Genomic DNA, 14,914 nt, shown 5'->3' with positions numbered 1-14,914 from the left:
TAACTGAAGATTACACAGACCGTACCCGACACCGATTACACAGACACCGATTACACAGACCGTACCCGACACCGATTACACAGACCGTACCAGACACCGATTACACAGACCGTACCAGACACCGATTACACAGACCGTACCCGACACCGATTACACAGACCGTACCAGACACCGATTACACAGACCGTACCAGACACCGATTACACAGACCGTACCAGACACCGATTACACAGACCGTACCCGACACGATTACACAGACAGTACCTGATACCGATTACACAGACCGTACCAGACACCGATTACACAGACCGTACCAGACACCGATTACACAGACACCGATTACACAGACCGTACCAGACACCGATTAAACATACCATACCCGACACCGATTACACAGACACCGATTACACAGACATCGATTACACAGACCGTACCAGACACCGATTACACAGACCGTACCCGACACCGATTACACAGACACCGATTACACAGACCGTCCACGACACCGATTACACAGACACCGATTACACAGACCGTACCAGACACCAATTACACAGACACCGATTACACAGACCGTACCAGACACCAATTACACAGACACCGATTACACAGACCATACCAGACACCGATTACACAGACCGTACCAGACACCGATTACACAGACCGTACCAGACACCGATTACGCAGACCGTACCAGACACTGATTACACAGACAGTACCCGACACTGATTACACAGACAGTACCCGACACTGATTACACAGACAGTACCAGACACTGATTACACAGACCGTACCAGACACTGATTACACAGACCGTACCAGACACCGATTACACAGACCGTACCGACACCGATTACACAGACACCGATTACACAGACCGTACCAGACACCGATTACACAGACCGTACCAGACACCGATTACACAGACCGTACCAGACACCGATTACACAGACCGTACCAGACACCGATTACACAGACCGTACCCGACACCGATTACACAGACACTGATTACACAGACCGTACCAGACACTGATTACACAGACCGTACCCGACACCGATTACACAGACACTGATTACACAGACCGTACCAGACACTGATTACACAGACCGTACCAGACACCGATTACACAGAGAGTACTGACACCGAGAAAACAAACTGTTGTTTGCAGCACTATCATTTGGACTTGGAGTCAATTCCATTTAAATTCCAGTCAATTCATGAAGTACATTGACATTTAAATTCTAAATCCAATTCTCTTCAATGAGGAAAATTAGGAATTTTACTTTCTGAATTGACCTCAACAGTGCTACTATTCCTCTTCTGCTTGACCCGTTGTATGAGAGCAGAGTGGATGGACCAAACGCCTTGGATAGGTACAATTGAATCAGAACACTGTGATGACAACAGTTGAGTTGTACTTAATACTATTACATCGAGAACCTGAACGATTTGTGAACATGGACATCATATCACACTTTACCATCAGCTGGTGGTTTTATTCATTTTATTTAACCTTTAACTAGTCAAGACAGTTAAGAACAAATTATTATTTACAATGACGGCCTACCCCGGCCAAAACCTTTCTTAACCCGGACGACGCTGGGCCAATTGTGCACCACCCTATGGGACTCCCAATCACGGCCGGTTGTGATACAGCCTGGAATCGAACCAGGGTCTGTAGTGACGCTTCTAGCACTGCGATGCAGTGCCTTAGACCACTGCGACACTCGGGAGCCCTTGTGTTGTTTATGAAGACAAGGGAATTCCCTACGGGCCCTGGTCAAAAGGGCATCGTATCCCCTACGGGCCCTGGTCAAAAGGGCATCGTATTCCCTACGGGCCTTGGTCAAAAGGGCATCATATTCCCTACGGGCCCTGGTCAAAAGGGCATCGTATTCCCTACGGGCCCTGGTCAAAAGGGCATCGTATTCCCTACGGGCCCTGGTCAAAAGAGCATTGTATTCCCTACGGGCCCGGGTCAAAAGAGCATCGTATTCCCTACGGGCCCTGGTCAAAAGGGCATCGTATTCCCTACGGGCCCTGGTCAAAAGGGCATCGTATTCCCTACGGGCCCTGGTCAAAAGGGCATCGTATACCCTACGGGCCCTGGTCAAAAGGGCATCGTATACCCTACGGGCCCTGGTCAAAAGGGCATCGTATACCCTACGGGCCCTGGCCAAAAGGGCATCGTATTCCCTACGGGCCCTGGCCAAAAGGGCATCGTATTCCCTACGGGCCCTGGTCAAAAGGGCATCCTATTCCCTACGGGCCCTGGTCAAAAGGGCATCGTATTCCTTACGGGCCCAGGTCAAAAGGGCATCGTATTCCCTACGGGCCCTGGTCAAAAGAGCATCGTATTCCCTACGGGCCCTGGTCAAAAGGGCATCGTATTCCCTACGGGCCCTGGTCAAAAGGGCATCGTATACCCTACGGGCCCTGGTCAAAAGGGCATCGTATACCCTACGGGCCCTGGTCAAAAGGGCATCGTATACCCTACGGGCCCTGGCCAAAAGGGCATCGTATTCCCTACGGGCCCTGGCCAAAAGGGCATCGTATTCCCTACGGGCCCTGGTCAAAAGGGCATCGTATTCCCTACGGGCCCTGGTCAAAAGGGCATCGTATTCCTTACGGGCCCAGGTCAAAAGGGCATCGTATTCCCTACGGGCCCTGGTCAAAAGAGCATCGTATTCCCTATGGGCCCTGGTCAAAAGGGCATCCTATTCCCTATGGGCCCTGGTCAAAAGAGCATCGTATTCCCTACGGGCCCTGGTCAAAAGTAATACAAGGGAATATGGTGCCATCTAGGATGCAACCAAGGATAGAAAAATAGAGCAGAGAGTTGAAGTGCCATCATTTAATAGAGTTAATAGTAACACATCTGAACAAAGTCAACCTGAACCAGAAGTATAATGTAACCAGCTCATCTGATCCATCTACAGGGTCACATTGATTAGTGCACACCGTTTCAAAACGTAGCAAAAAAAAACATTTGGCAACAGGAGAAAAAAGAAGATTTTTTTTTTTGACAATTCTTATTGGACAATTCCGGGTAGTCCCTTCCTGTTTCAGTCTATTTTATTCCGTTTTGGTACCTGATGAATATGACCGTGGAATGTAAGATATAGTTCTGACCGAGGAGGAAGTCATGACAGTCTCTAACCCAGATAGTTAGTGGCTATTTGACAAACTGTTTTCTGGACAAAATAAATGTTCAGTGGAGTTCTCCTTGGTTCCTGAACCAACCAATCATGTTTCTTATGTAACAGTAACCCCACCCATAAACCTAACCTTCCGTGGAATGACTTACTTAGTATCACATTTGTTTCTGCCTCCCGTAGAACAAGACGGGAGAAGAAAAACTAGATCTCCACAAGTGAAGGCAGTGGGGTTCTGAGCACAGCTTTCCCCTCTGTACAAAAAAAAAAATGTTGTTACATACTCGATCTAGTTCATTGGTCCGTTCATTCTTAACAATACACTTTGAATAAAATACATCTCTTAATGAATTATAAAGGCTATAAAATATCAAGATGTGAATTACAAAATGGTCTTTCATCCAGATAATCAATAAGTATTGTATTATAAAGTGGTGCGATAAAACTATTAATCTCACTTGACAATAATCAATATTCAATGATCAATATTATACAATAATGTGCCGTAGTGAACAAGAGTTCTAACATACAAAAATACTGTTCAATACAAAGTGGTCCATTTGTAATTTAAGTTTTGAAAATGAAATAACAAATAAGTAGGTAACCTAGGTAAAACGTGATGAAAGGTTAAGAGTTAGGTGCCACGTCAAATCTATCACATTAATTCCTGATCCCATCTCTAGAGCATTGACACTACTTATAGATGGAATCTGATTTTGTAAAGAAATCCCAAATGAAAAAGACAGTTTGAACTAGTCCATACAAACAACATGTCATAAAGACATGGTTTTACAGGAAATTAAATGAGATAATTAACTCCGTAAACAAATAAAACAAAGGTGAAATATTGACATGAGATGTCCAGCTTGGTGGTTTGGTCTGCGTACTGAGTAGACAAAACATTATGAACACCTGCTCTTTTCCACCAGACTGACCAGGTGAACGTTATCATTGTAGATGAAGGGGAGGATGTCTAAGCCTGGAGATAATTGAGACATGGATTGTGTACGTGTACCATTCAGAGGGTGAATGGGCAAGAAATAAGACTTAACCACCTAAGGTCGATGTCCACACCCCCGTGGAAAATGAATTACCATAATAAAATATGAATATATATATATTTTTTAAATGTCAGTTTAAGCTAGAGATGTTTTGTGTTGTTGCTTTGGATGCATCTTAATCCAACGCCGATGTAACACTTCCTGTGGTGAAAGGTGACAAAGCTAGAGCGGTGTTTGTCAGACCAGGAGACGTTGTAGAATAACAGTGAAGACATCAAAACTATGAAATAACACATATGGAATCATGTAGTAACCAAAATAAAGTGCTACATCAAAATCTATTTTATATTTGAGATTCTACAAAGTAGCCTTGATGACAGCTTGCACACTCTTGGCATTCTCTCAACCAGCTTCATGAGGTCACCTGGAATGATTTTCAATTAACAGGTGTGCCTTGTTAAAATGTCATTTGTGGAATTTCTTTCTTTAATGCGTTTGAGCCAATCAGTTGTGTTGTGACAACGTAGGGGTGGTAAACAGAAGAGCCCCATTTGGTAAAAGACCAAGTCCATATTATGGCAAGAACAGCTCAAATAAGCGAATAGAAACGACAGTCTATCATTACTTTAAGACTTTTTTCCGGTCAATCAATATGGAAAATGTCAAGAACTTTTCAAGCTTCTTCAGGTGCCAGAGTTACATCTGCTGCAGAGGAAAAGTTCATTAGAGTTAACTGCACCTCACATTGCAGCCCAAATAAATGCTTCACAGAGTTCAAGTAACAGACACATCTCAACATCAACTGTTCAGAGGAGACTGCATGAATCAGGCCATCGTGGTCGAATTGCTGCAAAGAAACCACTACTAAAGGACACCAATAATAAGAAGAGACTTGCTTGGGCCAAGAAACACAAGCAATGGACATTAGACCGGTGGAAATCTGTACTTTGGTCTGAGGAGTCCAAATTTGAGAGTTTTGGTTCCAACTGCTGTGTTTTTGTGAGACGCAGAGTAGGTGAATGGATGATCTCCGGATGTGTGGTTCCCACCGTGAAGCATGGTGGAGGAGGTGTGATGGTGTGGGGGTGCTTTGCTGGTGACACAGTCAGCGATTTATTTAGAATTCAAGGCACACTTAACCAGCATGTCTGCCACAGCATTCTGCAGCAATACACTATCCCATCTGGTTTGCATTTAGTGGGACTATCATTTGTTATTCAACAGGACAATGACCCAACACACCTTCAGACTGTGTAATGGCTATATGACCAAGAAGGAGAGTGATGGAGTGCTGCATAAGATGACCTGGACTCCACAATCCCCTGACCTCAACCAAACTGTTTGCAATGAGTTGGACCGCAGAGTGAAGGAAAAGCAGTCAACAAGTGCTCAGTATATGTGGAAACTTCTTCAAGACTGTTGGAAAAGCATTCCAGGTGAAGATGGTTGAGAGAATGCCAAGAGTGTGCAAAGCTGTCATCAAGGAGGCTACCATCAAGGAGGCTACCATGAAGAATATAAAATCTATTTTTAATTTGTTTAACACTTTTTTTGGTTACTACATGATTCCATATGTGTTATTTCATAGTTTGATGTCTTCACTATTATTCAACAATGTAGAAAATAGTAAAAATAAAGAAAACTCCTTGAATGAGGTGTGTTCAAACTTTGGACTGGTACTGTACATGTTTCCTGATCTTTTTATATCTCAGATATAAGTAGGTGCCAGGTTTGTGTCAAGAACGGCAACTCTGCTGAGGTTTTTCACGCTCAACAGTTTCCCGTGTGCATCAAGAATGGTCCACCACCCAAAGGACATTCAGCCAATTTAACACAACTATGGAAAGCATTGGAGTCAACATGGGCCAGCATCCCTGTACAATGCTTTCAACACCATTCCCCAGTGATTTGAGGCTGTTCTGAGGGCAAAGGAGTTGCAACTCAATATTAGGAAGTTGTTCTTAATGTTTTATACACTCAGTGTATACCAGTATTGTGTCAATCTATAGATGGGAGCACTGGAATGGAGAGAAGGGATATGTTCCAAAGACACCCTATTCCCCTATGTAGTGCACTACTACTCTGGTCGAAGGTATTGCACTACATAGGGGATTGGGTGTCATTTGGGACACAGCCAAGGATGATTTTTTTCTATCTGTGTGATTTGTTGGTTAATAAATCAACCAAAATGCCATAAAAATATCACTCCACTTCATCTACACTGAACAAAAATATAAAACGCAACATGCAACAATTTCAAAGATTTTCACTGAGTTACAGTTCATATCAGGAAATCAGTCAATTTAAATAAATGAATTCGGCCCTAATCTATGGATTTCACATGACTGGGAATACAGATATGCATCTGTGGATCAGAAAACCAGTCAGTATCTGGTGTGGCCACCATTTGCCATGGGGCACTCCGTTCACAATGCCTCATCTCCTTCACATAGAGTTGTTCAGGCTGTTGATTGTGGCCTGTGGAATGATGTTCCTCTCCTCTTCAATGTCTGTATGAAGTTGCTGGGTATTGGCAGGAACTGGAACATGCTGTCGTACACGTCGATCCAGAGCATCTTAAACATTCTAAATGGGTGAAGGCAGGCCATAGAATAACTGGGAAATGTTCAGCTTCCAGAAATTGTGTACAGATCCTTGCGACATGAGGCTGTGCATTATCATGCTGAAACATGAGGTGATGGCGGTGGATGAATGGCACGACAATGGGCCTCAGGATCTCATCACGGTATCTCTGTGTATTAAAATTGCCACCAATAAAATGCAATTGTGTTCGTTGTCCGTAGTTAATGTCTGCCCTTATCATAACCCCACCACCACCATGGGGCACTCTGTTAACAACGTTGACATCAGCAAACCTCTCACCCACACGACGCCATACACGCTGTCTGCCATCTGCCCCGTACAGTTGAAACCAGGATTCATCTGTGAAGAGCACACTTCTTCAGCGTGCCAGTGGCCATCGAAGGTGAGCATTTGCCCATTGAAGTCAGTTACAACGCCGAACTGCAGTCAGGTCAAGGCTAAGTAGATGAGCTTCCCTGACAAGGTTGCACAAACCCACAGTTGCATCAGCTGTCCGGCTGGCTCGTCTCAGACAATCCTGATGGGGAAGAAGCCAGATGTGGAGGTCCTGGGCTGACGTGGTTCACACGTGGTCTGCGGTTGTGAGGCCGGTTGGACGTATTGGCAAATTCTCTAAAACGACGTTGGAGACGAGAAATTAACATTAAATTCTCTGGCAATCGCTTTAGTGGACAGTCCTGCAGTCAGCATGCCAATTGCACAGTCCCCTAAAACTTGGGTCATCTGTGACATTGTGTTGTGTGACAAAACTGCACCTTTAAGACTTATCTTATATTGCCCCAGCACAAGGTGCACCTGTGTTATGATCATGCTGTTTAATCAGTATCTTGATATGCCACACCTGTCAGGTGGATGGATTATCTTGGCAAAGGAGAAATGCTCACTAACAGGGATGTAAACAAAATTCTGCACAAATTCTTTAGAGAAATAAGGTTTTCGTGCGTATGGAAAATGTCTGGGATCTTTAATTTCAGCTCATGAAACATGGGACCAACACTTTACATGTTGTGTTTATATATTTTTGTTCAGTGTAAATTATCTGGAACTAAAAACAGAAGTATTCTGTAGTCTGACTTGGCAGTTCCCATAGAAGTCACAGTGACTATATTTCACTGCTTAAGGTTTTCCCCACAGTTCAGTTCTGTCCTGAGCTCAGTGTATCAGAGGGTTGAGAACATGGAGAAAAATAAAAAGTGGTAAAACGGAAACAATCCCAGAATGCAGTATTCAGCATGGCAACCAACAGTCTCAATCGTTGGTTCTACTTTCCATAATCTTCTTCTACTTCCACGATCATCTAATGCAAATGTCCCAAGTCATCTCATATCTTCATCCCCCTTACATGAGGCTCACGGTCCACCAGACACCTACAGAAGAGGAAGAGAGAGGATAAAAGTGAACCATTATAAAAAAAAACATATCTATGACTGCATCCAATCTGTGCTGACATCACAATGAAGCACATCCCCCTCATGAATCCAAGCTGTCCTGACATCACAATGAAGCACGCCCCCCTCATGAATCCAAGCTGTCCTGACATCACAATGAAGCACATCCCCCTCATGAATCCAATCTGTGCTGACATCACAATGAAGCACATCCCCCTCATGAATCCAATCTGTGCTGACGTCACAATGAAGCACATCCCCCTCATGAATCCAAGCTGTCCTGACATCACAATGAAGCACACCCCCCTCATGAATCCAAGCTGTCCTGATATCACAATGAAGCACGCCCCCCTCATGAATCCAAGTTGTCCTGATATCACAATGAAGCACGCCCCCCTCATGAATCCAATCTGTCCTGACATCACAATGAAGCACATCCCCCTCATGAATCCAAGCTGTCCTGACATCACAATGAAGCACGCCCCCTCATGAATCCAATCTGTGCTGACTTCACAATGAAGCACATCCCCCTCATGAATCCAATCTGTCCTGACATCACAATGAAGCACGCCCCCCTCATGAATCCAATCTGTGCTGACTTCACAATGAAGCACATCCCCCTCATGAATCCAAGCTGTCCTGACATCACAATGAAGCACGCCCCCCTCATGAATCCAAGCTGTCCTGACATCACAATGAAGCACGCCCCCCTCATGAATCCAATCTGTCCTGACATCACAATGAAGCACATCCCCCTCATGAATCCAATCTGTCCTGACATCACAATGAAGCACATCCCCCTCATGAATCCAATCTGTCCTGACATCACAATGAAGCACGCCCCCCTCATGAATCCAATCTGTCCTGACATCACAATGAAGCACATCCCCCTCATGAATCCAATCTGTCCTGACATCACAATGAAGCACGCCCCCCTCATGAATCCAATCTGTCCTGACATCACAATGAAGCACGCCCCCCTCATGAATCCAATCTGTCCTGACATCACAATGAAGCACGCCCCCCTCATGAATCCAATCTGTCCTGACATCACAATGAAGCACATCCCCCTCATGAATCCAATCTGTCCTGACATCACAATGAAGCACGCCCCCCTCATGAATCCAATCTGTCCTGACATCACAATGAAGCATGCCCCCCTCATGAATTGCTTCATTACAACACATACACATGCTGCCACTGAATCAAAGAATCAAGAGGTCAAAGAATCTGTAACATACAGTCATCTTGGCGTTCTGCAGACTATCCAGTCCTTTCAGATATTACCCAAATGCCCCAAAAATAAAATAAAAAGCTTCTGCAGCTTTAACCAATAACAGGTGTATATCTACAGTGAATCAGTATGTACAAAGTTCAAAAGGTCACTAACCTGAAGCTCCCTGTCACCTCCTTAGAGGCCAAACCCAAACAGTTCTCACAGCAAGGACATGTTAGAGTCCTCATGGTTGTGGTTTCAATCCCCCCGCTAGCCTTTCTATGGGTTCAATCCCACCCGCTAGCCTTTCTATGGGTTCAATCCCACCCGCTAGCCTTTCTATGGGTTCAATCCCACCCGCTAGCCTTTCTATGGGTTCAATCCCCCCGCTAGCCTTTCTATGGGTTCAATCCCCCCGCTAGCCTTTCTATGGGTTCAATCCCCCCGCTAGCCTTTCTATGGGTTCAATCCCACCCGCTAGCCTTTCTATGGGTTCAATCCCACCCGCTAGCCTTTCTATGGGTTCAATCCCACCCGCTAGCCTTTCTATGGGTTCAATCCCCCCGCTAGCCTTTCTATGGGTTCAATCCCCCCGCTAGCCTTTCTATGGGTTCAATCCCCCCGCTAGCCTTTCTATGGGTTCAATCCCCCCGCTAGCCTTTCTATGGGTTCAATCCCCCCCACTAGCCATTCTATGGGTTCAATCCCCCCGCTAGACTTTCTATGGGTTCAATCCCACCCGCTAGCCTTTCTATGGGTTCAATTCCCCCCCGCTAGCCTTTCTATGGGTTCAATCCCCCCGCTAGCCTTTCTATGGGTTCAATCCCCCCGCTAGCCTTTCTATGGGTTCAATCCCCCCGCTAGCCTTTCTATGGGTTCAATCCCCCCGCTAGCCTTTCTATGGGTTCAATCCCCCCGCTAGCCTTTCTATGGGTTCAATCCCCCCGCTAGACTTTCCGATAGCAAAAAAATACATGAGGGTGGAATTCCACAAGTCAAAGGTCACTGACCTAAAGATTCCTGCTCCCCCTCAGTAGAGTCCACACTCCTTGAGGTTGATCTACAGGAAAGGGTAGGTGCTAGGGGGTAAGGGTTGATTTGGTACTGACCTAAAGATCCCTGGTCCCCCCTCAGTAGAGTCCACACTCCTTGAGGTTGATCTACAGGAAAGGGTAGGTGCTAGGGGGTAAAGGTTGATTTGGTACTGACCTGAAGATCCCTGGTCCCCCCTCAGTAGAGTCCACACTCCTTGAGGTTGATCTTGATGATGACATCTGTGACGGCGTCGAACACGAACTGAACGTTCTTGGTGTCGGTGGCGCAGGTGAAGTGGGTGTAGATCTCTTTAGTGTCCTTCCTCCTGTTCAGATCCTCAAACTGACACTGGATGTAGGCTGCTGCTTCCTCATATGTACTGGCTCCTGTAGTAATAATAATAGTGCATTATGGGTACTGTAGTATACCGGATGTAGGCTGCTGCTTCCTCATATGTACCGGTTTCCTGTAGTAATAATAATAGTGCATTATGGGTACTGTAGTATACTGGATGTAGGCTGCTGCTTCCTCATATGTACTGGCTCCTGTAGTAATGATAATAGTGCATTATGGGTACTGTAGTATACTGGATGTAGGCTGCAGCCTCCTCATATTAAGCTCCATCTAACTACCTAGGTAAACATATGAATTATCTGTTGCACAACGTTCGGCGCAGGTGTTGGTAACTGGTTCGCCATACACCTGCGCAGGTAATTCACATATGTTTACTCAAGTAGTTAGATGGTTTGTCATGAAATGTATTAGATAGACATGCTTCTAATATCAGTACATTATTGACCCGTGACTGACAATTTTGGTAAATAGTATGGTCTACAGCTTATCATGCGGTATTCTAACTCAGGCAAGCAGAACCTTGAGACTAAATATTCAATGTTATTGGATCTCTCCTATTGGCACTATAGCAGAGCGCATTGGCCATATCCCCGGTGACTGGAATGTTGTTGTTTTTTAGCACAATAATTTTGTCCTTCAGGCTAGATGGACGTCATAGCCTACGTCTCCCCTTTTCATAGGCCGCAAAAATATACAGCTTCCTCAAGCTTGAAACCCACGTGCCGCCTATGACTCCTTGTATTATATATAGGCAGATCAAAACATTTATTTTAAGACTGGTCGCAGAGACAATGTCAACGGATATCGGTAGTAGAAAGGCAAGCCTAAGCAAAACTTCTGAGAAGTTCCCGAAAAAAGACAACCGTATAAAGATGCTCGATTTAGTTGTCCGGGTAACCATGGAACCAATGGAATGGTCCCAAAAGAGGAAACACAACAGGTTTCAACAGCTTTTTCAATACTGCCTTTGTTCTTTAAAAAACAAAGTACACAAACTAGTTGAATCAGGAACAACTCAAACACTTCCAAGTATTTCACATCATGTATGTGTTGTGTTGTGTGTGTGTGTGTGTATTCTTCACATGCGCACAGGTGTGTGTGTGTTACAGTTTAAGTCAGAAGTTTACATACACCTTAGCCAAATGCATTTAAACTCAGTTTTTCACAATTCCTGACATCTAATCCTAAAAAACATTCCCCGTCTTAGGTCAGTTAGGATCACCACTTTATTTTAAGACTGTGAAATGTCAGAATAATAGTAGAGAGAACGATTTATTTCAGCTTTTATTTCTTTTATCACACTCCCAGTGGGTCAGAAGTTTACATACACTCAATTAGTATTTGGTAGCATTGCCTTTAAATTGTTTAATTTGGGTCAAACGATTTGGGTCTCCTTCCACAACCTTCCCACAATAAGTTGGGTGAATTTTGGCCCATTCCTCCTGACAGAGCTGGAGTGACTGAGTCAGGTTTGTAGGCCTCCTTGCTCAAAAACGCCTTTTCAGTTCTGCCCACAAATGTTCTATAGGATTGAGGTCAGGACTTTGTGATGGCCACTCCAATACCTTGACTTTGTTGTCCTTAAGCCATTTTGCCACAACTTCGGAAGTATGCTTGGGTCATTGTCCATTTGGAAGACCCATTTGCGACCAAGCTTTAACTTCCTGACTTATGTCTTGAGATGTTGCTTCAATATATCCACATAATTTTCCGACCTCATGATGCCATCGATTTTGTGAAGTGCACCAGTCCCTCCTGCAGCAAAGCACCCCCACAACATGATGCTGCCACCCCCGTGCTTCACGTATTGGATGGTGTTCTTCTGCTTGCAACCCTCCCCCTTTTTCCTTCAAACATAACGATGGTCATTATGGCCAAACAGTTCTATTTTTGTTTCATCAGACCAGAGGACATTTTTCCAAAAAGTACGATGTTTGTCCCCATGTGCAGTTGCAAACCGTAGTCTGGGGGTTTTGGAGCAGTGGTTTCTTCCTTGCTGAGCGGCCTTTCAGGTTATGTCGATATAGGACTCGTTTTACTGTGGAGAAAGATACTTTTTTACCTGTTTCCTCCAGCATCTTCACAAGGTCCTTTGCTGTTGTTCTGGGATTGATTTGGACTTTTCACATCAAAGTACGTTCATCTCTAGGAGACAGAACGCGTCTCCTTCCTGTGAGGTATAACGGCTGCGTGGTCCCCTGGTGTTTATACTTGCATACTATTGTTTGTACAGGTGAGCGTGGTAACCTTCAGGCGTTTGTGGAGGTCTTCAAACTTGTGGAGGTCTACAATCTTTTTTCTTAGGTTTTGGCTGATTTCTTTAGATTTTCCCATGATGTCAAGCAAAGAGGCACTGAGTTTGAAGGTAGGCCTTGAAATACATCCACAGGTACACCTCCAATTGATTCAAATTAAGTCAGTTAGCCTATCAGAAGCTTCTAAAGCCATGACATAATTTTCTGGAGTTTTCCAAGCTGTTCAAAGGCACAGTCAACTTAGTGTATGTAAACGTCTGACCCACTGGAATTGTGATACAGTGAATTATAAGTGAAATAATCTGTCTGTAAACAATTTTTGGAAAAATGACTTGTGTCGTACACAAAGTAGATGCCCTAACCGACTTGCCAAAACTATAGTTTGTTAACAAGAAATTTGTGGAGTGGTTGAAAAACGAGTTTTAATGACTCCAACGTATGTGGTTGTAAACCTCCCACTTCAACTGTACTTGTAGTATGTTTATCACCCACCTGCGTACTCAGGGTAACAGATGGTGAGTGGACTCCTGGCAATCTTCTCCTCAAACAGATCCTTCTTGTTGAGGAAGAGGATGATGGAGGTGTCTGTGAACCACTTGTTGTTGCAGATGGAGTCAAACAGCTTCATGCTCTCATGCATCCGGTTCTGTAGAGGAGACCCGGAAACATGGTGTGGAATCAGAACAGGATAACAGTAGAGCTGGGCGATATGGACATAAAAGTCATGCTCTCTCATGCATCCGGTTCTGTAGAGGAGACCCGGAAGCACAGTGTGGAATCAGAACAGGATAACAGTAGAGCTGGGCGATATGGACATAAAAGTCATGCTCTCTCATGCATACGGTTCTGTAGAGGAGACCCGGAAACATGGTGTGGAATCAGAACAGGATAACAGTAGAGCTGGGCGATATGGACATAAAAGTCATGCTCTCTCATGCATCCGGTTCTGTAGAGGAGACCCGGAAACATGGTGTGGAATCAGAACAGGATAACAGTAGAGCTGGGCGATATGGACATAAAAGTCATGCTCTCTCATGCATACGGTTCTGTAGAGGAGACCCGGAAACATGGTGTGGAATCAGAACAGGATAACAGTAGAGCTGGGCGATATGGACATAAAAGTCATGCTCTCTCATGCATACGGTTCTGTAGAGGAGACCCGGAAACATGGTGTGGAATCAGAACAGGATAACAGTAGAGCTGGGCGATATGGACATAAAAGTCATGTCGTGATAAACTATTTAGCTTGATAACAATAAATACAACAACAACAGAAAAATGTAAAGTTGTCTTCCAGTGCCAAGTTAGACAACTGAGATGGCAGCCTTTGATTAAAAAAGTTATCTATTTGACATTTCCAGAGAACGGATGGTTCATATTTTGATATGCAACCTGTCAAAATAGGATCCAGAATGATCAGATTTATTTGGGGCTTTTCAGAGAATTTGCCGACATCTTTACGCATATTGATTTGGATTTGTCTATAACATTCACCATCTGAGGAAGAGGGAACTCAAAACCCTTTCTAACAATAAATAATGATATTGTTGCTACAGTACCTTCAGAAAGTATTCATACCCCTTGACTTATTCCACATTTTGTTGTGTTACAGCCTGAATTCAAAATGGATTCAAAAATATTATTTACACACAATACCCGATAATGACAAATTGAAAACACGTTTAGACATTTTGGCTAATGTATTTCAAATGAAATTAAGAAATATCTCATTTATACTAAACAAAAATATAAACACAACAAGGGCCCCAAAGCGTTGGTCCCATGTTTCATGAGCTGAAATAAAAGATCTCAGAAATTTTCCATACGCACAAAAAGCTTATTTCTCTCAAATTTTTGCCACAAATTGGTTTAGTGAGCATTTCTCCTTGCCAAGCTAATCCATCC

General features: G+C 44.1%; 2 protein-coding genes across 2 annotated transcripts in view; one reads left to right on the top strand and one right to left on the bottom strand.

Annotated features, from left to right (window-relative positions):
• The first annotated feature begins 109 nt into the window (after nt 1-109).
• On the top strand, nt 110-3,009 carry LOC116356975 (collagen alpha-2(I) chain-like). The gene has a single exon (XM_031803879.1). It carries the CDS (start codon nt 1,624-1,626, stop codon nt 2,779-2,781), a length of 1,158 nt encoding a protein of 385 aa, XP_031659739.1. The 5' UTR covers nt 110-1,623; the 3' UTR covers nt 2,782-3,009.
• The window catches only part of LOC109875715 (guanine nucleotide-binding protein G(i) subunit alpha-like), an 80,727-nt gene continuing 68,653 nt past the window's right edge, over nt 2,841-14,914 (bottom strand). The window contains exons 7-9 of the mRNA XM_031803880.1: nt 13,502-13,655; nt 10,575-10,786; nt 2,841-8,128 (exon numbers count right to left, since the gene is read on the bottom strand). Coding sequence (XP_031659740.1) covers nt 10,596-10,786; nt 13,502-13,655 — 345 coding nt within the window. The 3' untranslated portion in view covers nt 2,841-8,128; nt 10,575-10,595. The remainder of the gene's footprint in view (nt 8,129-10,574; nt 10,787-13,501; nt 13,656-14,914) is intronic.

Source organism: Oncorhynchus kisutch, linkage group LG24 (assembly GCF_002021735.2).
Source record: "Oncorhynchus kisutch isolate 150728-3 linkage group LG24, Okis_V2, whole genome shotgun sequence".
Taxonomy (NCBI): domain Eukaryota; kingdom Metazoa; phylum Chordata; class Actinopteri; order Salmoniformes; family Salmonidae; genus Oncorhynchus; species Oncorhynchus kisutch.
Note: the sequence above shows the minus strand (reverse complement) of the source record. Positions and strands in the feature narration are given on the sequence as shown.

What these genes read in the sequence shown, in the direction of transcription:
- LOC116356975 (XM_031803879.1), top strand. Translation starts at nt 1,624, where the DNA reads ATGGGACTCCCAATCACGGCCGGTTGTGATACAGCCTGGAATCGAACC.